We start from the raw sequence: 25,968 nt of genomic DNA, 5'->3' as shown, positions 1-25,968 counted from the left end.
GCCTAACTCGTGTTTAACGCCAGTCTATACATCATACTGTATATCTAATTTAAGGCTGAGCTGACTGGTCTTTGAAGAGGCAGTTTTGAAATCACATTCCAGTTTCTCCTCCCAAACAGCAAATTATTTCTAGTCCCGCGAGACGTGTGATTTCGGACTCAAGAGTTGGAGCAAATCACTTGCAGACTACTTCACGAGGAGCTTATTAATCTAAGACAAGGGGTCTGGGATTCAAGTTGAAGTATAAACAACCTCATCATCAATGGACAACGTAAAACAAAAAGAAAAGCTTTGACTAGAAAGTGTGTGCTTGGTTCCACCTCAACAACATCAACATACGTTCAGAGTTAGGTTTGACGCCAGATACCACAGAGAAAAGCTACGGCAAAAATGTGCCCCATAATTGGTAACAGTCTCTGAATTTATGTAAGTAAGGTAGGCTGTAATTAATCCCAGCACAATGAGGATCTTCTGCAGAGCGTGCTCATGTATTTGTTATTGGACGTCACCACAGGTCCACTCTGGAGCCCATCAGATACAGTGTCTAAATACACAGCAATCAGATGGGGGTTTTCTCCCCCTAAAACATCTCTCATCAATGCCTCAGCAAAAATTACCAGAGGTTATCAAGTGGCATCTACCACCAGACTTTGACCTACATGAACCAACCCTCATTTCTCCCAAAATGTGCCTCAAGGGCTTATTTCTTCCTCATTAAATCAAGTGGTTTAAATTAAGATGGTCTGCAGTTTTCTCCAGGCGTTGGAAGAGAAACGATGGGAAAGGCAGTTTGAAAAAAAGCTGAATGTAGCTGGCACTTCTTGTCTACCACATATTAGCAAAGTTGAGAAATGGTATTTGCCATGTTGCGTTAGCCCGCTGCCGTCCCATCATCGCCTGCCGTTCCCAGCAACAACACGATCCAAATGCAGTCCAGATGTCTCAGCCATCCAGAGTCAATATTTCACTACCCCTGCATTAATCTTCTCAAGTGTGTGTTGATAACATCTAACAGGATTTGGGGAAATCAGTGCCTGCAGCTGACCACAGCTTCATTAGAAACTGATATCACCTTGAAGATTTATGTTGCACATAAATGAACTAAATGAGCTGGAAGTCTAATAATAAAATAGTTTACATCTATTTAAAATTAGAGTGGGCAATCATGTACACAATGTTGTTAAGCCTATTAAATACAACACTGTCTGATACTCTAATATTAAATGCACATTACCAGTTTCTCAAAAATGTTATCAGAACTAACATATAGATAATGGCAAATTGATAATTCAACATAAAGACTTATGAATAAAGAAGTGCAGTTCAGAGATGTTTATTGAGCAGTTCTTGTACATACAAGTTCACTTAAGCCCTACTCTCTCAGTCCTGTGGCAGAGAAAACTTTTTTTCTTGATGATGCATCTTCATGCCACCACTAAGAATAACAGCAGGCTGGTTCCAGCCAACATAATTCAATTTGTGAGATTGTAAAATACACAAACCTGTGACTTTTACAGAAAGTCTTACATGTGACAGTGACCACAAAGGCAGCCATTTTACTTCTATATGCCATTCTTTGTACTAAAGAAACCAGATTGTCAGGGACATTAAACACTCAGAGAGGGAAAAATGTTTCTGATGCTCTCATCTGTGAGCAGTTTTATTCTAATGAATAGAAATTAAATAACATCTCTTCTTAATCCGTTTTCATCCACACTGAGCTGATAGGTTACCTGAATTTACACAAACACAACTATTTTGGAAATCAGATGCATTTATTGAATTATTTTTACACGTTCATGTAATAATTCAATCTGACAAAACTATCTGCGGGCTCATGTCTATTTTTCTAGACAAAGTTATAAACCCAAAGCAGTCGTCTCCACCTGCTGATGAGCTTTAAGTGCATACAATTATCAACACACTCAAATGGAAAATATTCGCAGGCCCAAATTTAGCATTTAAGACTCCTACACAACAGCAGGTATTATTATTATTCCCGCAGGACACTGAAGCAACTGAACCCAGTATGAACCAAATGAATGCTAGTTTTTCAACGCTCCATTCAATTTCCTGAGCTGAGTCTGGGATACCAACTATGCCTTCATGCCGTGCAAAGACTCTTTTCCTCTCTTAAGAATTCTTGTCCTTGGAGTGAAAATCCTGTTTGATGGGTCCTGATTGCGAGGTCCAAAGCCTGTTTCCCTCAGGACCAAGGTCACACTGGTTTCCCCAGCTCCGGCCTTCCAGGATCAGTCCTCCTCTGAGGAGAGCAGTGCTCCTTCATCGTGAACCTCTCTGTAGGCAGCCATGGGGCCACTGTCAGGAGTGTAGCTCCCCATAGAGATCTTCAATCCCTCAGACAGTTTCTGGGCTGCCAGCTTGGCCTGCAACTCCTAACATTAAACACAGAGAAAAGTTGACATAAATAGGCTGGTAAACAGAAAACAAGCACATTTTTATAAAGCTGCACAGCCATAGCTATTAAACCCCAAACAAAAGTAGGACTGATAATAAGCTAAACAGGCAAGTTGACAACAGCACACTGTTTGACGTCTGGCTCTGAAGTCATTACTTTGGATGTGAAGTGACACACAGTGCCTAAATCGCCTGAACGCTGCCCTCTAGAGCTGATGGAGGGAGCTGATGTGGACTTCAATACAATTCATGCTTTTATACATCATTAATTAAATTGATTAGATGAGAAAAGTCCGCTTAGTACAAACTACATTTGTTTGGGATTTTGCTTCAAGGAGTGACAGCCACACCAACTTGACTAATGACAACTAAATGAATTTGTTGAAATAACATTTCAATAGAAACTAAGAGTTGTTATTGTCATTAACATCGTCTATTACACATTAGGATTGCAGTTATGATGATTTGAAAAGCTTTATGTAAAAATGATACATATTATTGGTCAAATATTTATCTTTGGGTTGTTTTTCACAGAAACATTTCACCTTATCCTATATATTTTTAAAGATATTTTGTGTACTGAAAATGAAAGCCGTGTTCAGAACACACTGTGTGGAGAAAAAAAAGACAGCTCTCGTTCGTGAAAGAGGCCAGTCCAGAAGTGCCGATGAAGAGGGCTCCAGCAAAATAGTTGAACCGGCTCAAATTTTGTCAGACCTCAATGCAACATCATCTGGCAAGGCTCTGTGGTGCCCAATCAAATATTTAGAAGAGCACATTTCTGGGATGCTGATATAACCACAGTGAGTAACAGAGCAGCAACATCCTTTCTCATAATATAAAACATTGTTCAGTGTTTTGCTGTCTGATAATTTCCTTAAAATAATGCATCAGTTTTTGTTTTTTTATGAGTGCCAGCATCTTTTTTTTTCTCAGACTGCTCCAACTATTTTGTGCAGCCAAAAAAGTGCTGGGATGGCTTTTTGATTAAGCATTGGAATGAAGCTCTCCCCAGCTCCCTGCCAGTGCTTTTCTGCCAGAGAGCAACACTATATAGACACAGGTCCTTACTCAAACTGGATTTCTTGAATCTGAATTCTACACATTTTTTTTACACACAAGGCTGTTTTTGGTCTGAACTTGTAGCAAATGTACTTCACTGTGGCATCCAAACACCGTTACCTCAACAGGTTACCACCCAGAATAGTGATTAGTGTTATTCACATTAAAAGAGAAATTTAGTTTTTGGAAAGTGGACATTTATGTCAGTCTGCCTACAGTATAATGTAGACACTGGATATATACAGGATAAGAGCATAATGGACTTGGCTGCACTAACCTGCTGCTTCTTGGTTTGTTCCTTCAGGAGGACGGCTGACTCGTCCAGTGACAGAAGCTGGGCCGGACTGTAATACAGAAGAGGGTGCCTGGCTGAAGTGATGTCATCCAGGTGCTTTCTGTCCCGTTCCCTCCTGGCCTGCGCAGAGAGCAGTGATGGGCCTTCAGACGACTGGCTGGGCGACGAGGATCTTGATGGAGAGATTTCACCTGTGTGGCGCAGCCTGGAAACACAGAAGATGTTTGTGTTGGTTTACGATAAGAACTATGAAAGAAAGCTAAATGATACACAGTGCTACTGATTAAATCTACGTAATTATTTACTGTATGTATTATATAAATGTTTACAAAGACAAGGATCACATCATGAAACAAAGTCTACTCACTGATTTGGTTTGAATCTTTCCTTCCTGAGAGTTGATGTCTTCTCTATTTTTTCCAGGGTGTTTACATAGAGAGGCTCTTTTTCTGTTCTGTTAAATGGATCTTTGGACTTGCTACTGAAACCAGTACTTGTTTTAGACAGTCTGAGCTTTAGTAAGGCGTCCACAAGGTCACCCTCTTTTGTCTGATCGGAGTTCAGAGAGGCCTGAGCAGCATCCGTCTCCATGGTTTCACCGGCAGCAACTCTGGACATAGGCTGGTCCTGTCGCTCCTCGACCGTGCTGTTTTCCTGCACATGAGCTGAGACAGGTGAGATCTTCCTCTCTGCATCGCCTGCAGCAGCTTCACTTTGCATGTTTAGAATTGAGGATGCTTGTATGTCCTGGATAGCATTTTGTTGTGAAGTGAAAGCCTGCTGGTACTTGGACTGTAACTCTGTCCTGGCAGCAGACACCAAGCTCTGTCTCCTCTCCTCTTCATCATGGTGTTCAATGGCACATCGTACTTTCTCTGCAAACTCTTTTATCTTTTTCCCTTTGTCGGGAAGACTCTGTAAAAACCTCCTACGGACAAAAATCAAAACAATCATTTAATGGGAGACTAAAAAAACAACATTAAATGTTTTAGTAAATAGATAGATAGATAGATAGAGTGCCTATAGAAAGTCATCATTCCTTTTTGAAATGTCACTTTTTTTGTTTTACAGAAATTATAATACATAAAAAAATTAAAAATAAAATAATACTATTTTTCAAGTATGATTTACACATTTTGCCTTACAACATTCAAGTGATTTTTTTTTGTTTTTCAATATTTCTGAAAATGAATAAAAAATTAAAAACTAGAATAGCAGGGTTGGGAAAGTGATGAGTCCCCAGATGTAATACTTTGTGGAGGCACATTTTGCTCTAATTACAGCCATCAGTCTGTTTGGATATGTCTCTACCAGCTTTGTGCACCTAGATTGGGGAATATTTCCACATTCCTCCATGCAGAACTTTTCGAGTTCAGTCAAATTCTGTGGTGAGCGGCGATGGACTGCACTCTTCAAGTCCATCCACAGATGTTCTGTAGGATTCAGGTCCGGGCTCTGACTAGACCAGTCTAGGACATTCACCTTCCTGTCCTTTAGCCACTGTGTTGTTTTTATGGCAGTGTGTTTTGGGTCGTTGTCATGCTGAAGGTGAACCACCTGCCCATTTTCAAGTGTCTAGCATATCATATATCTATTGCAATGCAAACTATTCTGTGCAATAAGAACAATTACCACAAAATTGTATTTAATGAATACTATTTATTATTATTCTTTGACATACATAGAACATATATACAGTTGTTGTTTTTATACTGTTGCATTCTTGACTGCAGTAATACCACACATCATGCTCTCAGTTTATAATTGCACTTTCCTACAGTGATGGTGCAATTAACCTTTCAGTGCAGTATTCCCCTGACACATGCTCTATTTTATGCACTTGTTGTATATATATTTATATTTACTGTCGATATTTGTGTGTGTGCTTTTCTCTCTGTTTTAATAATGCATCTCTGGTTTGCTCCAAGTGTCGTTGTACGTGTGTGCAGTGACAAATAAAGCATCGATGTATCTGCTTATTAAAACACTGTTTTATTTCATATTATTGAAAACAGATATCTGTTATGAACACAATATCCTGTTCTCTACTGACGAGCAACAACAACAACAACAACAACAACAACAACAACAACAACAACAACAACAACAGCGTGGCTTGGCTCAGCCACACTAAAGCAGCTCTCATTACAACTACTTCAACTTAATTGTGTGTTTAAAGTCACCATGTATATTCTGTCATACTGTTAACAATATCAAGCTACGCCAGGAAGTCACGGGTGAACTTAGCCCAGTTTTAGCCCTCAGGTGCAATACACGCGGGAGGAACAGACTGGGCTCATCGTGTGTGAACCTACTTGTTATTGAGTATCTTGTCCTGGCGCAGGAGCAGTTCTTGGAGCTCCTCTTTGCTCCGGTGTCTCAGGTCTCCTACCTGTCCCTGCTGCCCTGTCCACGATGATGACATTACTGTGAGCTAAAAGTGAGCTAAAAGTTAGCTACAGTTAGCCACAGCGTCTCCGTGTGACGCGCTGGCGCCTCATACAAACTCTAATCATACGTTAACCAGCTCGAAAGTCCACCCGTTAACTGACTTTGTCATAGTTAGAGAGCTCCAGACCTAGACACCTCTGAAGGAGACAGGTTCAGTTCTTCCAGATATGAGACAACAACATTTGAAAGTGTGATTCTTCTTCTTCATGTGCGGAAATGACACAAGAGAGATGAAGCTCTACCGCCCCCCGCTGTTCAGGACAGGACGGTGCAGTGCAGCCACAGACTGTGAAGGTGATTTGCTGCCTTCTGCAGGTCAAACATAGTCAGCAGCAACAAGTTTAGGTTTCAGAATGGTCTATAATCTTCAGACAGATGTTTATATTATACGGCAGAGATCTTCAACAGGGGGCCCTCAGAGTTACTGCAGGGGGTCTGCCAAATTGTTGTCTTTCCAACGATTTAAAAAAAAAAAATATGGCTGAAATACATGAATGCAACGTATTATAGCAAAGATAAATAGTTGAAAAAAATGAATTAATACATTCACACAACCTTGATGATAGGTAAAGGTTGAATATGTAGAATCTTCATCAAATCTATATTTATAATAATAATAATAATAATAATAATAATAATAATAATAATAATAAACCCATGGGGCGTTTTGAGGGAGACAGAATGAAATTTTTTTTTGATGGGTTTGGCAATGACTCTCTGTCACGTTCTGTTTACATTGTACCAGACGATAGCGGCTGGCATTGCAGGTTGCCAGGGTTGTCTGTTGTTGGGTGCAGCTACTGTAGGCTGGAACTGGTGAAATGGAGTTTGCCAATCCTGCAGCTGTGTTATTTGTTCAAGCAGCTGAGTGACCGGAGACGGGCAAAAACCAGAGTCAGTGTAGGCCAAGCATTCACTCGATGGACTGAGATAAAGATATTCAACGGCATTAAAACGCACACCAAATGGCTACGTTTCTCCTTGATCGGTAAGCTAACTTTCATGTTTACGTAGCTGTAACGGCTAATGGTAACTGTCAGTCAAACTCCTCTGCAATACTTGTGTTTATGGTGTGATTTGTCAGAGAGGACGTGTTCAAACAGGCTCAAACAGACTCTGGTCTCCTGTAGGCTACTGGGCCGTGTCTGACCAACCTCGCAACCCGACTGCTTTTAATTACAGTATATTTTGTTGTTGCAACTACGATCTTGAGCCACTAGCAGTGTTTTGATCATTCTCCATTTTCAACCTTTAAAAAGGTAAAGACCTTTTCAAAGATATAAACATAAACATTCTCAATGTGTCCTAGTTTATTTCCTGTTGCAGTGAATGTGAATGACATCAGCTGACAGGAAGTTCACAAAGACCAAGGCTGTTGCCTAGCAATAGACCTTTTCAATGAAATTCCTTTGCTAGGCAACAGCCTTGGTAACTTTCTGTCAGCTGATGTCATTCACATTCACTGCAACAGGAAATAAACTAGGACACATTGAGAATGTTTATGTTTAAAAATTTGAAAAGGTCGATAGGAAAGGAAGCCACTAAGGTAGCCATGCACAATGTGCCTTCCAAATGCATGTTTAACATAAACATATGATGTACAGTATAAACATATGAATGATCATTGTAATATCTTAGTATTGAATGCACCATAAAAGGCTGTGTGTGTGTGTGTGTGTGTGTGTGTGTGTGTGTGTGTGTGTGTGTGTGTGTGTGTGTGTGTGTGTGTGTGTGTGTGTGTGTGTGTGCGTGTGTGTGTGCGTGTGTGTGTGTGTGTGTGTGTGTGTGTGTGTGTGTGCGTGTGTGTGTGTGTGTGTGTGTGTGTAGGCTTTAGGCCACTCTAGCTGTTATTTAAGCAATTTAACCAATTTAATATGCAACTCAATTTAATACAATATTTGTAGTAGACGGTCCCTGCTTCGCCTCTCTGTCAATGTTGAAGATCCCTGTTAGGAGGTATTTATTTCTTTGCTGTAATCATTCAGCCTGCAGCAGTCAGGATGAACAGGCTTCAGGGTCTCAGATTTTCCATGGCTGCATTTCCAGTCCGGATGTTTCCCAACCCCTCTACCAACCCAACACAATGACCCAACTTCAACCAAGAGGTTACAGCTGTGTCCTCTCTATCCTCTCACAGTTTTAACTCAATTTAGCATAGGGCTGCAGCTGCACAGTTGGAATACAGTCTCAGTAGATTTGATCTCTCTTTATTTCTTCCAAAAATAGTTTTTATATGATTTGTTATGTTGTAACTCCCTCTTCAATGCATGTACTATGCATTTATGTCAAGTTAGATCACACAAGCTGCTGTAAAACAGTTATGGCTTTCTTAGATGTTGTAGTATTTTTGTAGTTTTCTCAACAACCCTTCTCTTGTATTCTAGATCCCACAAAGTAATATAAACATGTCTATCATGCAATGGCACATGATTGAATCTTCATTGCACAACATAGATAAATTAAAATAAAAAGTTATATTTAGTTGAATGAAATAACTGACTTTTACCAGGCAACTACAGTTTTGCATTGTGAAGCCTGTGTCTATAATTCAGTCTACTAAACTGTACTGAAGACAATACTAAAATATAGTCCTTGAACATTTGCATACTTCATTTTATAAAGTTTATCTCGATTTCAGCATTTATGCATGATTATAAGCGTGAAATTAGAAATGGAAGGAATACATTTTTAAAGACCGTTCTTTGTTTCTTACCAGCTACAGTATGATAAATCCAGATCCACATCAGTAAACAATGGATAGTCATATATGGGAAAATGTATGAGTTTGCACAGTATGTAAGTTCTGACACAATTAGGATATCTGGGTACTTATAGTAAAGTCTTTATTATCCAAACATATGCTGGCCTCTCATCATTAGTCGTAGTATGGTGCGTATTGCTAAGGAAAAGGCACATCATAAAGCTTTTTTCCAACACAGTGGCAGTGCAGATAACAGCTGGATAATACTTGTGCCTGTGGCTCAGGAATGGCAGTCACCTCAGTGAGGTCAATATCTTTAAAGTAATTGAACAGTCCTATCATTAGCAGAGAAATAAAATCTATATTTTATTACTAAATTACCCTGTTTCCAATTTAAAGAGATTCATTCCCACCACCAGCATCATATAGTAGGCTGTTCACTAAGGCACAAAGCATGTCAATAAATATTTTGTACATACTGTGACAATAACAAAATAATATTAATTTAATTTGTACAGAGCCAATATAAAATTATATGAATATACTGAATGCTCATAGCTCCGTGAGCAACATAAGTATGCTACATTCAGTGTAAACAAAACAATCCTTCATAACATTACTTACAAAATATTTTTTACAGAGATTTAGATTATTTACACCCTACAGCAAGAAACATTTTATCATTAATAGTGCTATGTGAAAACATAGGCTGCAAACCTACTTAAGACTTTTTACATCATCAACCAGAATCGTGTTCTCCTACATATGTTACATCTTTCTCACCAAAAGTTATTTTTATAAAGCAGTGAAAATAAGAGCAAAGACCACCGAGTTTTAAAGGAATTGATCAGCTTTTTTTTTTACCATTTACACTTGATTTCTTGGCGAGAGTTGTAAGATAGGATCAATACCACTGACTGTACGGTAAATATGTAACTGCACTTAGCTTATCTTTAAAGGCAGCAACATTTAACTGTACAGTCATGATGTACAGATTGGCTTTATGCTAAGAAGACTGCAGCTACATACAACGAAGCTTAGAAATAAAGATTGGAAACACGGGGAAGTTACTAGCCAGTTTACTATTTCTTTGGTAATTAGTGTGTAAAAATGTCAATTTACTGTTTGATTGGGGTTTAAGTCCACTAAAGTCACTAAAGTTTGATCAAATTCTTATACGTTATTAGTTTATATTATTGAAATTTTGAACAAATGCAACCCATGCAGTACAGTGTAAGTAATGCATCCCCACTATGTGTCTTGAAATTGTGCTGAGACTTGGAGGTCAAGCTTTGTCATGAAGACATACCATATATCCTTTATCATGGCTTATCCTTGACTTATTCAGTCAGCCAGCTTTGCTAACTAGTGTCCTCCTCCGTTTTTACCTCCACCAAGGGTTAGTGAAAAACTACTGCCTACATTTCATGAAACGTGGTGGAAGAACCCATTACATTTTGGAGCAGATCTGAATCACTGGGCAGATACACAAATGAACTTTCCTTTTCGAGGATTGCGAGATAGGGCAAGGCCTCGGCCGCGGTCCATGCTGGGTCACCTAGTTATAGTATATTAGTTTACTGATACTCAACGGGGTATGCAATAGATCCACCTGATGGTTAATTTCAAGAGCACCTTCTGCAAACAGTTCATGACTGCACTTTTTTGAATTTGTTCAGCTTATCATTGTTCGAATATTGAATCACTTTACTCTCGGCAAGAAGGTGAATAAATGTCAAAATATTTCAAGATCGCTCTATGTTGATCTTTGCTGTTATTTCCATAAGTTTCATGAACGGTGTATGAACCTGAGGTGCTCTTGATCTTGGTCGGGAAGAGGATGGAGAAGAAGTGGATTCCTCAGTAATTGATTGTGTGTTTGTTTCTGCATCAACTTCATCTCGCCCAGAGTAGACGGGACTCGCTGGAGGCTCGGATTCAGACGGGCGGGTGTGGGAGAACATCCCACTCGATACCGAGGGGTTGGACTGCAGGAAGCGACTGTACTGGACAGGAGTGTACCTCAGTAAACTGGACTCCAGCCTGCTGGGTGGAGGGTTATTAGGCTTAAACGTCCTTGGTTGGGTGGGTGTTTTTAGATAGTGGAAGGCGTGTTGAATGGGAGGAATGAATGTAGGGGATGAAGGTTGCATGAAGGATGGAGCTTCTGTGGGGGATGACGGTGGTATGGGTGGTGGAACTTCGGTGGGGGATGGAGGTGGTATGGGAGGTGAAGCTTCTGTGGGGGATGGAGGTTGTATCGGGGATGAAGGTTGTATCGGGGATAGAGGTTGAGTGGGTGATGAAGGTTTTGTGGGTGATGGAGGTAGAGGGGGTAATGGAGGTTGAAAAGGTGGTGGGTGTTGTATTGCACGGAGATGAGATGGTTCAAACTGAACAACAGGTTCAACATCATGTCTTTTTTCTTCAAGTCTGCAGATGCACAGTCAGACATGAGAGTGAGAAACCAGCTCCAAATAAAGCACCAAATATGACCTGATGCTACTAAATAATACTGTTCCTCTAACTTTGCTTCTTACCTGGGGAGCAGATCACAGCCTACTCCTCTCTCCCTGGTTTCCAAAACCTCTCGCGGTCTATTCTGTGTGGACATAAAATACTTCAGCTTGTCTTCTAATTCATTATTCTGGGAAAAAGGAAAACAGGAAACAACACTGTCAGGTCAGGTACATGCAAAGGACCGCAGTCACTTATCATGTGAAAGTGACTAGATAGGTGCAGTGACACGAGGAAACCACACAGACATTGCTGAAAGTTCAGGACATTGAGTGCTCAGCAGCCCAGACAATCATCTGCACTGTAGCCATGCAGCAGACAACCACGCCACACCAAAAATGAAAACAGGCGGCAAACGCACAGTGAAGCATTTGTCTTACCTCGCACTCCACTATCGCGATTCTGTCCAGAAGCTCTGAGATGAACATATCCTTCTGAGCAACTTGACCTCGCAGTGATTGAACCTTCACAAAATTCACATTGAAAACAATTATCATGTGTTTTCAGTCAGGTCTTTTCTCTGCTCACTTGTTCAATCCAATATTGTGACCTAACTGTAGTATACATACAGTATACAATTTTCTTGGATACAAAGAATACGTTTTTGTAAAACTAAACTGGGACATTAGACTCTAATAAAAGACTTTAATCACCATCCCTTTATCTTTAGATCGTGGGTATGTATCTTAACCACAGGGCTAACACAACACACCAACCTTTATTGACTCTGGGACCAAATTAAGTTATATTCCTTGTGTGCACTGAACTCATCAGAACTCTGGTTGGTAAACAAACTTGTACATCTTAAACCAACGTATGCATCCACACCCATTATCAAAACACAAGTAGGACAGCAGACCCGACCAGTATTCACAAAAGGATAAATAAACTCTCCTCACCTCCTCGATCATTCCTTTGACTTTCCTCTGCTGGCAGAACACCATGTCGTTCAAGTGTTTGATTCTCTCACGGAGATCCACAGATTCAGATTGCAGTTCTTTGGACCTAAACAGAACCAGGAACTAGTTAAACCAACATGTAGATTTATTATGCTGGTGAAACAGGGGTTTTCCTTCATTTTCCAGAAATGTGCAGCAAGGTCAGGTACTGCCAGGTCGAGGATAACAACACTGATTTATATGCAATCTTTAATAGTACAAATGTTTTGGCACTATGGATTTCTGTCTGTCAAGTGTCTGCACTGCTCTTCCGCCAAAAGCGTGAAAGTTATTCTTGACCTTGGGAAAAAGTCAGTCTCAACCTCAAGGTCCTCTTATTAGCTTTTCTGAAGATTTTTACTTCTTCAGCTGACAAAGAACTTCAACATATTCAGATCCAACTCCAGGACAACCTAGTGAAGTCCAACTGCTGTGTGGTACAGTAAGACACCCTGAGAAATGCTATTAAGTGAATTGAGTTGGGATTGTTTCGTCATACTGGTGTTTGTTTAAGTGGGCGTGATTTTTATACCTTTTGGCCGCATTTGCATCAGTTTTGTCTGTCAGCTCCATCAAGCGGAGACGCTGTTCACATTCCTGCAGTTTCTTGGCGAGTTGACTCTTTTCCTGTAATTTTTTTTCATTATAAGGTTTATTATCTGCAAGAAGCGTTTATTGATTGTTGTTTTGTTAAAAATGTCCCTTACCTTTCCCATACAGTCCAATAGACGCTCCACTTCAATTATCCTCTGATCCCTCTCAGCAATCTTGGCCTCTGCAATCCTGATGTTGCTCTCTGCTTCCTCCAGTCGCCTGATGTACTCATCTAGTTGGGTCTGTGTGAGCAGAAGCACATTTTGGTTAAAATGTTGGACTGCCAGTGCTTTAAGCGGGCCGTAACGCATCGGTACACAGAAACCCCACTTCTGGATTTACCCCCGGCATACCGGGACTACGTTCCTCACTCATACGAAAAAGACTATCTCAAATTTTTTCAAGTGCCCTGTGTAAAAGTGGTGTGAATGCTCTTAGAAATGGTTGTCATGGGAAGTGAGAAGTTGCTCACATTAACTTTTTTATGACACAACCATCAAGTGTTTAATTTTGCACATATTCCAGAGCATAACTAATAAAGTTGGTAAATTTCTTCTTTTCTAGCAAAAGTAATAGGGGAACAGGTTATTTCAGGCTGTATTTTCTGCCACCAAATGAATCCCCTCTCTTATATGCACAGATGACATCCTACAAACAAGTGTTTAATTTTGCACATATTTCAGAATACAACAAGTAACAAAGCTGAATATGGAGAAGTTTTGTTTTCTTAGCAAAAGTTATAGGAGGGGGGGGGATATTTCAGGCTGAATTTTCTGCTATTTTCAGTCTCCCACAAAATGTATCCCCTCTCTACAACGCGCAGATGATGTCCTCCCGACTGTTTAATTTTGCACATTTTTCAGATCGGTTCAATCTTTGTAAGATGTGTCAAAACCAAAAATAGATGCCTTGATTAATCATCACATATCCATCCTGTTCTTTGAACAAGTACATTTTGGTTTCTATTGTCACTGAAACTCTATGTAAAGAGCTAATGAATAAGGAGTAAAGAATGCAGACCTGTAGGTTTTCAATCTCCTCCCTGTGTTTACGCTGTTCCTCCTGCAGCTTCTCCTCGTACTCCAGCTGTAGCTTTGCTGAGAGTTCCTGCAGCGCCTGATTGTTGGCTTCCCTTGCGGATTCCACCTGGACAAATCATAGCACAGCAAAAATTAGGCTGATTATTTCATATTGACACTAGAAGACGCAGGTGTAGCTGATGTGTTGCAGTACTGTATGTGAGATGATCTGTTATCGAATCTACTGGATCCAAGCACACTGCTTTATCTGCTATTTAAAGGTTCCATATTGTAAAAAGTGAGATTTCCATTTATGTTTTATTCTAAGGTGTTACATAAATACTGTGAAAGTATCAAAATGTTCCATACACTGCACACAGCCTGTATTCAGAAACGGTGTCTTATAGTATATATATATATATATATATATATATATATATATATATATATATATATATAACCCCAACTATATTGTATACTGTATATAGGTGCAGAGATGCTGAGAGAACAGATGCAAGACCGGGAATTGCTGACCAATAAGCGCAGAATGGGCTTTTTCAGGAGGAGGGTCTTGACAGGCGCCAAAACGGAGTGTTTCAGACAGAGGGTACATATAAGCATATTCAGACAGGATGAGAAAAATAATGTATGTTTTTTACATTAAAGCATGTAAACAACAAGTATTAACCTGAAAGTGAGCATAAAATGCTAACCTTAATTATTTGAAATTGAGGCTATATGCCATCTAATGGAAAGCGACCACACATCTTGTGGTACATGAGGGTTTGAGTGAGTGAGTGAGTGAGTGTGTGCTTAAACACAAAGAGATGCTTAATTACCTGCAGTCTCAAAGTCTGGTTTTCAACCTGCGTCGCCGCCAGCTCCTTCTCCTTGTCTCTGAGTTTTTCTTGTGTTTTCTCACAGGTGCTCCGCAAACTCTTCACCTCGTCTCTTGTGTCAACTCTTCTCTGACAGTTCTCCAGAAGGGATTTCTGCAAAGGAAACTTCTTTTACTTATCAAGCCAGCCCTTTCTGTGATGGCATGCAGCTGTCATAGGGCAGATCTTTGCAGATTCAGTGACATTGATTTGTTACCTGCAAGTCAATGTTAGAAGATATAAGGGAGCTGTTCATCTGATCGAAGCTCTCCATGGCTGCTGTTCGGATCTTAACCTCTGACTCCAGACTCCTCCTATGTGAATTGGCTGTCTGCAGACACAAATGGCACAATGAATTTTCTGATCTATTCACAACTTCACAGACTAGAGTTTGATGAGGGAGTTCAGAGCAGTCGCACGCTGTTATATAATTCATTACCCTGATTTCCTGTGAAAGCTTCTGCATTGATTGCTGCATTCCTCCGAACTGCCCGTACATCCTCTCTCTCACCTTCTCCAAAGAATCTCTCACCTATACACATAACATACAGATATTATCTACACAACATCCCATACAGCTTGCACAGATGCCTTTTTGACCAGAAGGCCTGACTGCTTGTCGTGTTAGTTGCCACTCACCTCCCTGATGTACTTCATCTCATCCTGAAGGTGACTGACCGTCCACTCGCGCGCCATCACCTCCTGCTGTCTGTCTGAACCCGTCCTCTGCACTATGCCGTACACTTTGGGCCCATGGTTCTGCAGCGAGGTCTCTGGCGCCCCATTGGTCATGTCTCTCAGGTGCTGAGGGAGACAGGATCGCACCGGTCAGGTTTCTGTAGCCACCCTCAACTGAGGGTGATTTCAACTGTCAATGTGTTTGTGCATTTGTGTACTCGCTTATGTGCACACATGCACGGTTTCACATAAGTGCATCACAGGTTTGTGTGTGGATGCACATGCCTGCATATGTACACTTCATCAGGTAATTCCACCACTACTGCTGCTGAGCACTGGAAACAGGAGGCTGGGAACAAATGGCTAAAAAAGTGCAGGGTGTATTGAAGGTGTCATGTTTCTGCAACCCAGTACATGAGCTGCTGCCGTGTCTGCCTATTGTGCCTCTAGCAGCTGGGCAACCAATGATAACATATCCACACCAGCAGAGGAGAAGTGCAGCATTTTAAACAATGCAATATCTAAATAACAAATGATTCAAGGACAGGAGCAGAGATAAATTACACAATACAAACATGGAGATGTCATTTCTCTAAATATTTCAGTACTGTAGTGTCATGGGTAAATGTCTGTTGTTTTTAAATTATAAAGAGTTATTTGCATACATATAGCTAGATGGATAGATAGACTTGAGACAGTAGCTGATGTCTATCTCCTCCTGTTTTTCCTTTTCATTTACATTTGAAAACCTTGACAGGCCAGTTGTGTCTACAAGCATCTGTTCAGCTTGAATATCCATGAATACATTAAAAATGAATATAGCCTGAAGGTGCATGCACAGAAACATGTTTTGTACAGGGGGATGTCAGTGACACACATGCTGGTGCAGTGGCAGTGTCATGCCTATTATTCATGTGTTGGATGTGGCTGTCTACCTGCTGAGGTGACTCCCTGCCAGCTGGCCTCTCTCTTTGGATCAGCCCATTCTTCTTCTTCCACGTCCCATTGACGCCCTTCTCTTTCTCAGACTACAGAAACAAAAATAAATCAAATATTTAAGATTGCTGTCATTGATGATGATTCACTTCATTCCAGGTGTGGATTCTGGAAAGCTCAAATACGTCCAAAATAAGTGTTATTATTTTGTGCAACCATTCCACAGCACTGATACCTTTGACGTTTCTGTTGCAATAATTCACTCTAGTCTGTCATTGTTTCATGGTTACATGTAGAACATTTGCTTTCTCAACAAGACCAAGCAAACAAAGTGTTTCCTTACATTTTTTTGATATTTTATAATTCCTTTTTTGCTCTCATTCTGTCTTTATACTGTATATTGCATAGTTTTCTAATTGTTTGTGTACATTTACATTGTGTTTGTATTCCCTGGAGTCATTATATATTTTATTTTAGTTTTTGGTTCTAAATATGTTCTTTTGGTATGTTTATCCGAGAAGCGCTGCATGAGTTGAGCTTGTTTGTTCATAGTGTTACTGCGACAATGTTGACTTAGTTGGATGGATGGATAGATAGATAGATAAATAGAGAGAGAGAGAGAGAGATAGAGAGAGAGAGAGAGATAGATAGATAGATAGATAGATAGATAGATAGATAGATAGATAGATAGATAGATAGATAGATAGATAGATAGATAGATAGATAGATAGATAGATAGATAGATAGATAGATAGATAGATAGATAGATAGATAGAAAGAGGCGCCTCCACATCTCGGAGATTAGCGAGAGGAGGAACTAGAACAAAGGCACCAGTGTTGTCTCGTGGACAGAACTGAGCCTCACATTTCTCCACCCCTTCATCTAGAGGACATGCTGTTGAGAAATGGTGGAGGCCTGCTAATAGGCGGATGTGAATTCCAGCACATGGGAGGGAAGAAAGCCATGTCTTAACAACAATGCGGCCTCCTTCTCTCTAAGAGTGAGCTCAGAATAGCAGTGCTCTGTGCTGTCAATTCAGCTTTGAATTTTACAATGCTAATATTTGACCACACTAGTGGACAGTATTTACCTGCTTCTTGCAGCCGAAACTGCAGCCGTGTAATTTTAGTGGAAGGAGCACAAAGGGTTTCTTTTGTTGAGTTTCCTTGAAGAGCATGACCTGCTCACAGAATCATGTAAACATGTAAAAACTACATAAAGATGTCCCTTTGTTAACTTTATTGTGCATTGTCAAACGTGTTTCTAATTTGTCTAAACAGTGTCATATGACTGCTCTGTGAAGGACTCAACGGATTAGCTCCTTATATCCAAGAAAGTTGCATTTTTTAGGTCACAGCACAAAGAGCCTCTCATGTATCTCCTTGGGCTGAATAGTGTTGATGGTGAAGCAGTTTTCAGCAACTGTGGAGATTAAATCAAATGATGTAGCAGAAACTTCTATAAGTAGCAACTGCTTCTCAGTCCTCTGTATGTGGGTCATGGTGCACATGTATTACATCTCATCTAGGCCGTAGTCACCGGTTGGATTGTGTCCACGATGTGTCAAGTTGCAGGATACACCCTTTCTAATTTTATAGTGAATAACCACTTTAAACTCAGTTCCCACTCAAAGTGGATATCTCTGGGAGAGGATGTTTCCATCATTTCCTTCCTCCTTGATTAACTTCACATGTTAGCTTTTTCCTTTTTTGCCACAAAGTCACAAAAAGCACATTCAAACAGATCCAACTGCACCCCAGATTACATCTAAGATCAAAGATGGAGCACCTTCAGTGGAAATGTGTTGAAGCACATTGGTTAAAAGAGGAAATGGATGCTTCGTGTCTAAATAAATTAAATAAAAAGATTGGACTGGTAAATCAAACCTGCTCAACACTGTGTCACTTTTGAACGCTGTGCTGGTATGTGAACTAAATGCTGTTGCAACAGAACTCAACCCTGAATACATAATGAGCACATTAAGAGGAAACAAAGTTTTTAACCTCTTGTATTGCCCTTCAGTTTCCCCTGGAGTTTCTTGTTTTTCCACACTGTACTGCATTTTCACATGCAAAAGATACATTTGCTTGTTTAAGCACTTTAGTAAATTTACATTAGCTGACAATTGAGTGTCTTTTGGATCTTTTAGCTATATAAGAAAAACAGGGGAACCAGCTAGGCTTGCTCTGTCCAAAGGTAGCAAAATATCTGAAGCTCATTAACTACACATAAAACAACAAATTTTCATTTTTACAAGATTCACCAAACAAGATAAAAACATATTAAATAGTGAGCTTTAGTGTTGCTGGTGGGCAGATTTTGTTTCCTTTCGACCGTTGGGCTCGCTGTTTTCAACCTTTCTTTGTGCTAAGTCTTGGCATGAAAGTGAATAAGTGAATTTCCCATAATGTTATTATTCCTCTTGGGCCCTTTCTTATTGTGTTTTTACTCTCTACATTTCCTCCCTTCAATTTCATTGCACCCCAGGCCTCAGTTGATTGTAAAAACAGCCGTGCTGCTGTTCGACCTGCTGGTGTCTGTCCAGGGAGAACGAGCTACACAGTTGCAGTAGGGAAAACTTTGAGTCCTCACTAAACACACACCGAAGTACACGTCATCACCGAGCACATGTCTGTTACTCTCCACTTTGTGTTCACTCTTGACCAGACTGTCCTCTGTCATGGTCACACCCTCCCAAAGGGAAACCCATTCAGAGATTGCAGCGGCGTGCTATCAGTTGAGAGTGTGGAGGTGTGGTAACTAGACGAACACCGTCCTGCCTGGCCAAGGTTCAAAACATACCATCGTGTTGCCGTAAGAATCATTGCGCTTCAAGGACCAAAAACCCTCTCAGTGCCAACAATAGGTAAAAGTATCACAATCAGTTCTCACAGTCACACTGTCTAACTGTGGCATCACATTCTGGTCCACAGATCCTGAACACAAACAAAGGCAGGGGCAGAGCCACCTACAGCAAACACCCACACAGCCTGCAGCGTATACTTACAATCATAATCCGCATAGTCACAATGTGCGTTAACAGGCATGGACACTGAAACTGTAATTATGCACTTGAGTGAGAAATGCTAATTTTTATGAGCTATATGTTTGTTTAGTTAGATTCTGACCAAAAAAAAAAAAGATCAAGGTAGTATGGAAACATTGTCATTATGAACCTTTTGTGGTACGGACTAAGTGGGCAGGCATTACCCTTTGTTCATTGACACTCTTTACTGATAAACTTGCACCTAAGTGATGTGTGTATAATTACTCTCTTTTATTCTAATTCTAAGTCTAAGTGTTTAAGATCATGCTGTGCCTCAGGTGTGATATCAAATATATCTTCTCCTCAGCAAAAGTATTCTAAATAGTTTCCTTTTCTATGGAATAGATTTACAACACAGAGCTGGAGTTGAGCTTTGAAGTAAATGTAAAACAGCTGTGTGTGCATTATCAAGTGCACACACACCCTCCTGTCATGATTGTGTAACTGGTCCAGATGATAAAACACACATAAATCTCAGTGGCTCCACCGTGTTTCTTTTATTTGTGTTATATGATGAATTAGGGTTGTATTTTCAGCGCTTATCAGTCTCCCACGTCGCTATTTTTGAGTGTCTTGGTTTGTGTGGCTTGATTTGACTCTATTCATTAAACCTTTACATATTTAAATAGGACTGTCAAGAAAGAGGGAGACATTAATGACTTACTGTGTCTGAGTTTGTGGTATTTGGCTCGTTGTTTCCATTATCTCCCGCATGTAGAGTTAACCTGAGGCGCCTGATCCTCCTCTGAGAAAAACAAACAGGCAAAAAGCAAATAAGTTATGTTCTGCACTCACATTAATGTTTGCGTTCAGTCATCATGAGAAAATATATTAGAGTTTACATTAAAACATCACTGAAACTGAGGCAAAGAGTGGTTGACAAGACCATGACTGTGGGTTTATTCATAGTCAGTGCCAACAGAGCAGCAAACAAAGTTTATGTAAATGCTCTGCAACTGTGCTCTTGGATACATTGTAATATTTACACCACAGTGAATGCTTCGATATTTTTGAAAGATTTTAATTTAAGACATTATTAATCCAAAAAACATCAGGGCAGAAACCCATATCATCTTCAGTCCACAAAATTATAAGAGGTTCTTTCTTCATTCGAAAACAATGGGAATAAGTTTAAAGGCCAGTTTAGTACAAAGACCTGTTTTATCAGAGAGCTGTTCAAATAAACATGACAGCCCTGCCTCCTGCACACTCAGCTCCCATTACGTGATCCTGTAAGGGAACACATCCTATAACAAACAAGAACTTTCAGATGCTCAGGAAACAGAAAATGTTAGCTGGGACATTCATGTCACTGTATACGGACAAGAAACAAGTGGCTGCAGAGTCAAGAGCAACATGGGGACATACACAAGAAGGAGGGGGAAAGACACTGTTTGCAAAACACAAAGGAGAAGGTTGAGGGAAAAGGTAGAGACAGAGGGAGAGTTTCAGTGCCCTGACTTCTCTGGGACTTCTTACCTCACTTGAAGAGTCTGCAGAGTCCTCTGTTGTGGTCTGGGTGGTGGAAACAGTTCGTCCTGAACCGTAGCGCCGCATGTCTCCTCTTCTGTCCACTCCTTGTTTCTCTTCCTCTCCCTCTCTGGACCCCCTCCCACCCTTCCTCTGGCTGCTCCTTCCTGAGTTCTGCTCAGACACTCAGAGAGCGACCATCTGCCCCCAACTCCAGCCAGGGAAATTCCACTCTGTCAGGTCTGGTGGTGGTGGTGGTGGTGTTGGAGTCCACAGGGCCAGTGAAATTATCAGGTGCAATCCAGTTCCACACTTAGAAACACAAACACAACTATGTCATTGTCTTAATTCCAGCCAGACTGCTTTTAACCCCACCTGGTTGACAGACTTGTCAGTCACTCAGTAACCTCCCTGCCCCTCTCTCTCTCGCTCTCTCTCTCTCTCTCTGTCTCTCTCTTTCTCTCTCTCTCTGTCTCTGCATTCTCATCAGACCTGTCGGGCCACATTTCAGCTGCCTCCCTGCTCTATGCCTCCTGCCCTGAGAAAGCAGGACTTTCACAGGGCGGGGCCTGTTCCTCGGGCTGGGACAGGTGGAGTCCATCTTATCAACAGGAGTGGCTAATAGGAGGAGCTGGTGCCTACAGTTCACTTCACAGTCGAGGAGTTTGACAACATCCTCCTGTTATGGCTACCCATTCAAAGTTTTGTTTGTCTTAGTAATGCTCTAATAACTGTGAAATATTTTTCTACTACAGTACATGATAATGGCCTATTTCTTTTTTGCTTTTTATGCTTTTAATGTTTGATGGGAAGTAATTGTCTTGTCATTGAAAGGTGCTATATATATAAACTTGCCTTGCCTTTATAAAGCTTGGTCAAGCTTGGTCAACCACTGTGCAGAGGTGGAAAACACAAGTACTGTCTTTAAAGGTCCTATATTGTAAAAAGTGAGATTTCCATGGCTTTTTTAAAATCATATAGCAGGTCAAGGTGCTATATAAATACTGTAAAAGTATCAAAACGCTCAATCCACAGAGAAACGCACACAGTCGGTATTCGGAAACGTTGTCTTTAAATGAGTCATTAGGACTTCTGTACAGTTATATATAGGTAGAAAGTTACAGTCGTTCCCCGGCTGCAGTAACGGTGCAAAGATGCAGAAGACCTAGGGCTTTTTCAGGAGAGGCACTTAAAGACTAAGTTTACTAGGTTTATCCTAGTTTATATATTTAGTCCACTACATTTCAGAGGAAACTATACTCCACTACATTTATTTGACAGCTATAGTTACTGGTCACTGTTTTGATTCGGATTTTACACACAAAACGTATGATGATGATAGGCAGCATACAATGTATTATTATGAAACACCCCATCACCATATGAAGCAGATAAAATGAGCTCCATCTTGACCAAAGTCCTGCTTCTATATTAATGCATCAATGATAATGATCCAGAATCATACTGATCATTCAGCATATTTAAGTACTTTTTAAAACTACTTCTTTTTGTTTTACTTGAGTAAAATGTTTTGAATGCAGGACTTTCTATAGTGTGGTATTGGTGCTTTTACTTAAAGAAATTATTTGAATACTTCCTCCAGCACCATCGCTGTAAGAATGACAATCTCAAACAGTTTATACTAAAGGTACAGGAGGGGTCTGTGATACAGGATTTACATCAGCCGATACATTTTCAAACTGTTGATAGTGATGAAAAGGAAGACAACACAGCAAACATTATTTTTTAATGCCATTGTTACCTTCTGCCTCACAACTACACAATGAATTTCCTCTCATCAGTTTATACTCACTCATCCAGTCAAATGTCTTTAAGGAACAGAAAGCCAGATCACATTCTTTCTATGAATGGCCTGCAGTCACTCCCTTTTAATAGAAACTAGATACACACTAGAGTCACAGAGGAATGGAGAGTCAAATTTAAAGCCAAGTTTTCAACAAAGATCAGCTGTTAGCTGATGTCAAAATACGTCAATAAATATGAAAAGGACCATTCTCGCGACAGTATAAGAGGTATTTCTACAGGTCTGAGCGGTTAATCAGTAACCAGACATCAAACAAATGGTGTTTCTTTACTTCAGCAATCAGTGAGCCGGTCACTCGGCCAGGCCTCTGTCCAAGTCCAATGTTGAAGTCCTCTGCCATAAACATATAAGATTCACTCCCTGTCGTGTTTGTACTCTCACTGTCTTGTGATCGGATCTTGATTCTGCATCGGATTAATTTCACGACCAGTTTTACAAGAGTGACCAGATTCAAGTGGAGTAAATCTGTCTGAAAAGAACATTAGTATGTCAATTTAATTCATGCCAAGGAGCAGATAAGCAACACGTAGACAGCCATTGCAGAAGATAACTAAGTAAATTTACTCAAGTACTGTACTTGAGTACATATTGTAAGTGTACGTCATGCTTTACTCGCACTACAATTTAGAGGGAAATGTTGCACTTTTTACAGCTGTGGTCACTTATTACTTTCCATATTTAGATTATACATATATAACATGTGATGAGTTTATGAAATATGCTTTCTTATTTATTACGGACCATTAAATCTTATTAGAGATTAAATTATTAGTCGATTAATTAAGCTTTTGTTTGTCTTAAATAATAGTAAGCAGAGTAGTTTGGGGGTTTTGAGCATTTTTTACACAAAATGAGCCGAGAGTGTCATTTTGGGCTCAGGAAAATTATGACGAGCATTTCTCACTTTTTCATTGATTCCTTGATTGTCGCAGCACTTTATAGAATAATAAGAAAATAGCTCTACTGTACCTCGACCAATTACAAGAGTATAGTTCTGCTGACACATTAAGGCACCAATACTGAATATCTAATCATAATAGTACAGGAGGGTACATTTGAGATTTGATACTTTATTTTGCTAATGATGTTCCTACTTACTCAAGAAACATTTTCAGAGCACTTTTACTAGCGATGAAGTGTTTTTACTGTGTGATATTGCTTTCTTTACTTAAGTAAAGCATCTGAGTACTTTTCCCCCACTGGAAGATAATTAGGAGTTAAGTAATGTCTGTTGCTGCATGCAGGTTACAGTAGAGGTGTTCTCTCCTGTGTGGGTGCAGTTGCTTGTGTATGATTTTGCTGTTGAAACCAACAACAATAGCTGTTGTCTGTTCAGCGTCACTGCAACTGTGGAATCCAGGTTGAATTTTGAGTTTTAGCAATTTGCTTGACTGAAAAGCACCATTACAACTGTTGACAGACGTACGTGCAGTCTGTGATTAAAATGGCAACGCTTCACAATGCTGTACTGTTTTCAGAAATGTGTGGTAAGCGTAGAAAGGACCCGGCAGTTGGAACTTACCTGCATTAATTTTCAAAAGTGTTATTAGGTCTCTCGTCCTTTCTGGCTGGACAGAGATTGGGGGCAGGGGACAAACTCCACAGTGATTATTTTGTTCAAGAATGACTTCTAAAGTTCAGCTGAAGCTAATATGAAGCTTTAGCAAGTGGATCTTCCAAAGTTAGAGTCTTTCCCTCTTTGTGTATCCGCTAACAGAGTTTCCTTGCTGAGCAGGGTGGAGGGAAAGTAACACGGAGAAGACATTTGATGCTAAAAAGCAGTAACTCAGAAGATCCTTTTGAGTTGTGTAACTGCTGAAGCCTCGTTATCTTTGGATGAACTGGTTTTGCACAAAATAAGCACTGTGGATTTTGTCCCTGTAAAGACAGACTTGAACAAATCCAAACTGAAAAAAAAACCCATTTCTATTCTAACACAATGGCGTGGAGACGTTTGAGTTTTTAAATGCCAAAATAAAAGGAAATTACAACAGCTTTATGGATCTATGGCCTCTGATTAATCATAAAGTATGAAGAGTGTTTTTGTTTTCAGACACATTCCTCTTTTTATTTTATTCATATGTGGTTAAATTTTGGAAGAGATTGATAAACAAAGTTTTGAGAGTATATACACTTGATGATTGATACTGTGTCACAATGTTGTGTTGACCATTGCAGTAATAATATAGCAATGCAGAACGTATCTGACCCAGCTCTGAAAATCTGCCAGGTCATTTAGACCGAATTCATGGATAAATTTGCTTGGCTGGAGGAAATGTATGTTTCTGAAGAAGAGTTTCCTTTGTTACGTCACAGAAATGGACTAATCTGTGTAAAATACATTTGAGTTGAATAATAAAACTGTTTTTATCATAAAAGAGCTCAGATACATGACAGTGACTCCAAACACACAAGCCCTGAAAGCAGGTTTGTCCTGCTGTACAGAGGGATTCATTGCCTGAGGCGTCTAGCAGATGTTTACCTTGGTGTTACTGTACTGAACCTGAACCTTGTTGCTTACTAATATTACTCAACACAACAATCAATGAAACTTTGTGGGTGTTGATCTAAAAATAATATTTCAGAATACGATGAGTCAATTCAGAAAACAGGTCAGACTACGGCATTTAAATGTAAAGGTCATCAACTTTTTATATGCACTACAACCGGCCATAAAAGTCTTTAGGGAGCTATTCATCATCAAGATGGAAGTATTTAGGAGTTACGTAGGTTGTTTGAGTGGGAGTCTTTCCCCTTTATGTTCCTCTGGGTCTGCAGAAGTCTGACAGCTCGGCTCGGTAACAAAAACCAGCCACCACTCCCATTGACAAACTGTCCACCACTTCACTGTTAAGCTCATACCTGTAGAAACATAATGACGGACAGAAACAGGCATGCTTTCTATTGATAGGGACCTTTTTTAAGCAATAAACAGAACTCCAAATGTACAAATTCACTTCAATTTACTGACAAAATAATGTCCAGATCCAGATCTTATATCGTCTGTTCGGGGGTTATAATTTAAAAGGGAAGTTTAATTTAAAGAAAATATTGTGTTCATACAACTATGAATGTTTTTAAACCGTGGGGTTAATTTGTGGAATGGTTTGGAAATACGACTAAAGCAAAGTCCAAATAT

General features: G+C 40.0%; 2 protein-coding genes across 3 annotated transcripts; both read right to left on the bottom strand.

The window, feature by feature from the left end:
• Window positions 1-1,550: 1,550 nt before the first annotated feature.
• Window positions 1,551-6,426, bottom strand: polr2m (RNA polymerase II subunit M). The gene is made up of 4 exons (XM_083936616.1): window positions 6,091-6,426; window positions 4,143-4,703; window positions 3,758-3,980; window positions 1,551-2,396 (listed from the first exon to the last, which is right to left on the bottom strand). The coding sequence occupies exons 1-4, from the start codon at window positions 6,198-6,200 to the stop codon at window positions 2,253-2,255; spliced, it is 1,038 nt and encodes a 345-aa protein (XP_083792742.1). The 5' UTR covers window positions 6,201-6,426; the 3' UTR covers window positions 1,551-2,252.
• Window positions 6,427-9,058: 2,632 nt separating this feature from the next.
• myzap (myocardial zonula adherens protein) lies at window positions 9,059-21,416 on the bottom strand. 2 transcript variants are annotated; one of them, XM_083922627.1, is made up of 14 exons: window positions 21,014-21,416; window positions 20,199-20,279; window positions 16,487-16,579; window positions 15,513-15,677; window positions 15,313-15,405; window positions 15,091-15,204; window positions 14,835-14,999; window positions 13,997-14,122; window positions 13,090-13,218; window positions 12,915-13,009; window positions 12,344-12,449; window positions 11,825-11,908; window positions 11,468-11,574; window positions 9,059-11,360 (listed from the first exon to the last, which is right to left on the bottom strand). In XM_083922627.1, the coding sequence occupies exons 1-14, from the start codon at window positions 21,089-21,091 to the stop codon at window positions 10,673-10,675; spliced, it is 2,124 nt and encodes a 707-aa protein (XP_083778753.1). In that variant the 5' UTR covers window positions 21,092-21,416; the 3' UTR covers window positions 9,059-10,672. The 2 variants fall into 2 exon arrangements, with proteins under 2 accessions (XP_083778753.1, XP_083778754.1); XM_083922628.1 differs by having other exon boundaries at window positions 14,835-14,987.
• Window positions 21,417-25,968: the final 4,552 nt, after the last annotated feature.

The sequence above is a fragment of the Echiichthys vipera genome (genome assembly GCF_963691815.1).
Source record: "Echiichthys vipera genome assembly, chromosome: 1".
Lineage (NCBI taxonomy): Eukaryota > Metazoa > Chordata > Actinopteri > Perciformes > Trachinidae > Echiichthys > Echiichthys vipera.
This window is presented reverse-complemented; position numbering and strand designations above follow the sequence as displayed.

Excerpts from the sequence above, each read along its gene's own strand:
- myzap (XM_083922627.1), bottom strand. The coding sequence starts at position 21,091 with ATGCGGCGCTACGGTTCAGGACGAACTGTTTCCACCACCCAGACCACA. Across the intron at positions 15,678-16,486 it reads GCAGGGAGTCACCTCAGCAG|CACCTGAGAGACATGACCAA; the intron begins GTAGACAGCCAC and ends TGTCTCCCTCAG. Across the intron at positions 12,450-12,914 it reads GATGCAAATGCGGCCAAAAG|GTCCAAAGAACTGCAATCTG; the intron begins GTATAAAAATCA and ends GGTTCTGTTTAG.
- polr2m (XM_083936616.1), bottom strand. The coding sequence starts at position 6,200 with ATGTCATCATCGTGGACAGGGCAGCAGGGACAGGTAGGAGACCTGAGA. Across the intron at positions 4,704-6,090 it reads GACAAGATACTCAATAACAA|GAGGTTTTTACAGAGTCTTC; the intron begins GTAGGTTCACAC and ends TTTTGTCCGTAG. Across the intron at positions 2,397-3,757 it reads AACAAACCAAGAAGCAGCAG|GAGTTGCAGGCCAAGCTGGC; the intron begins GTTAGTGCAGCC and ends GTTTAATGTTAG.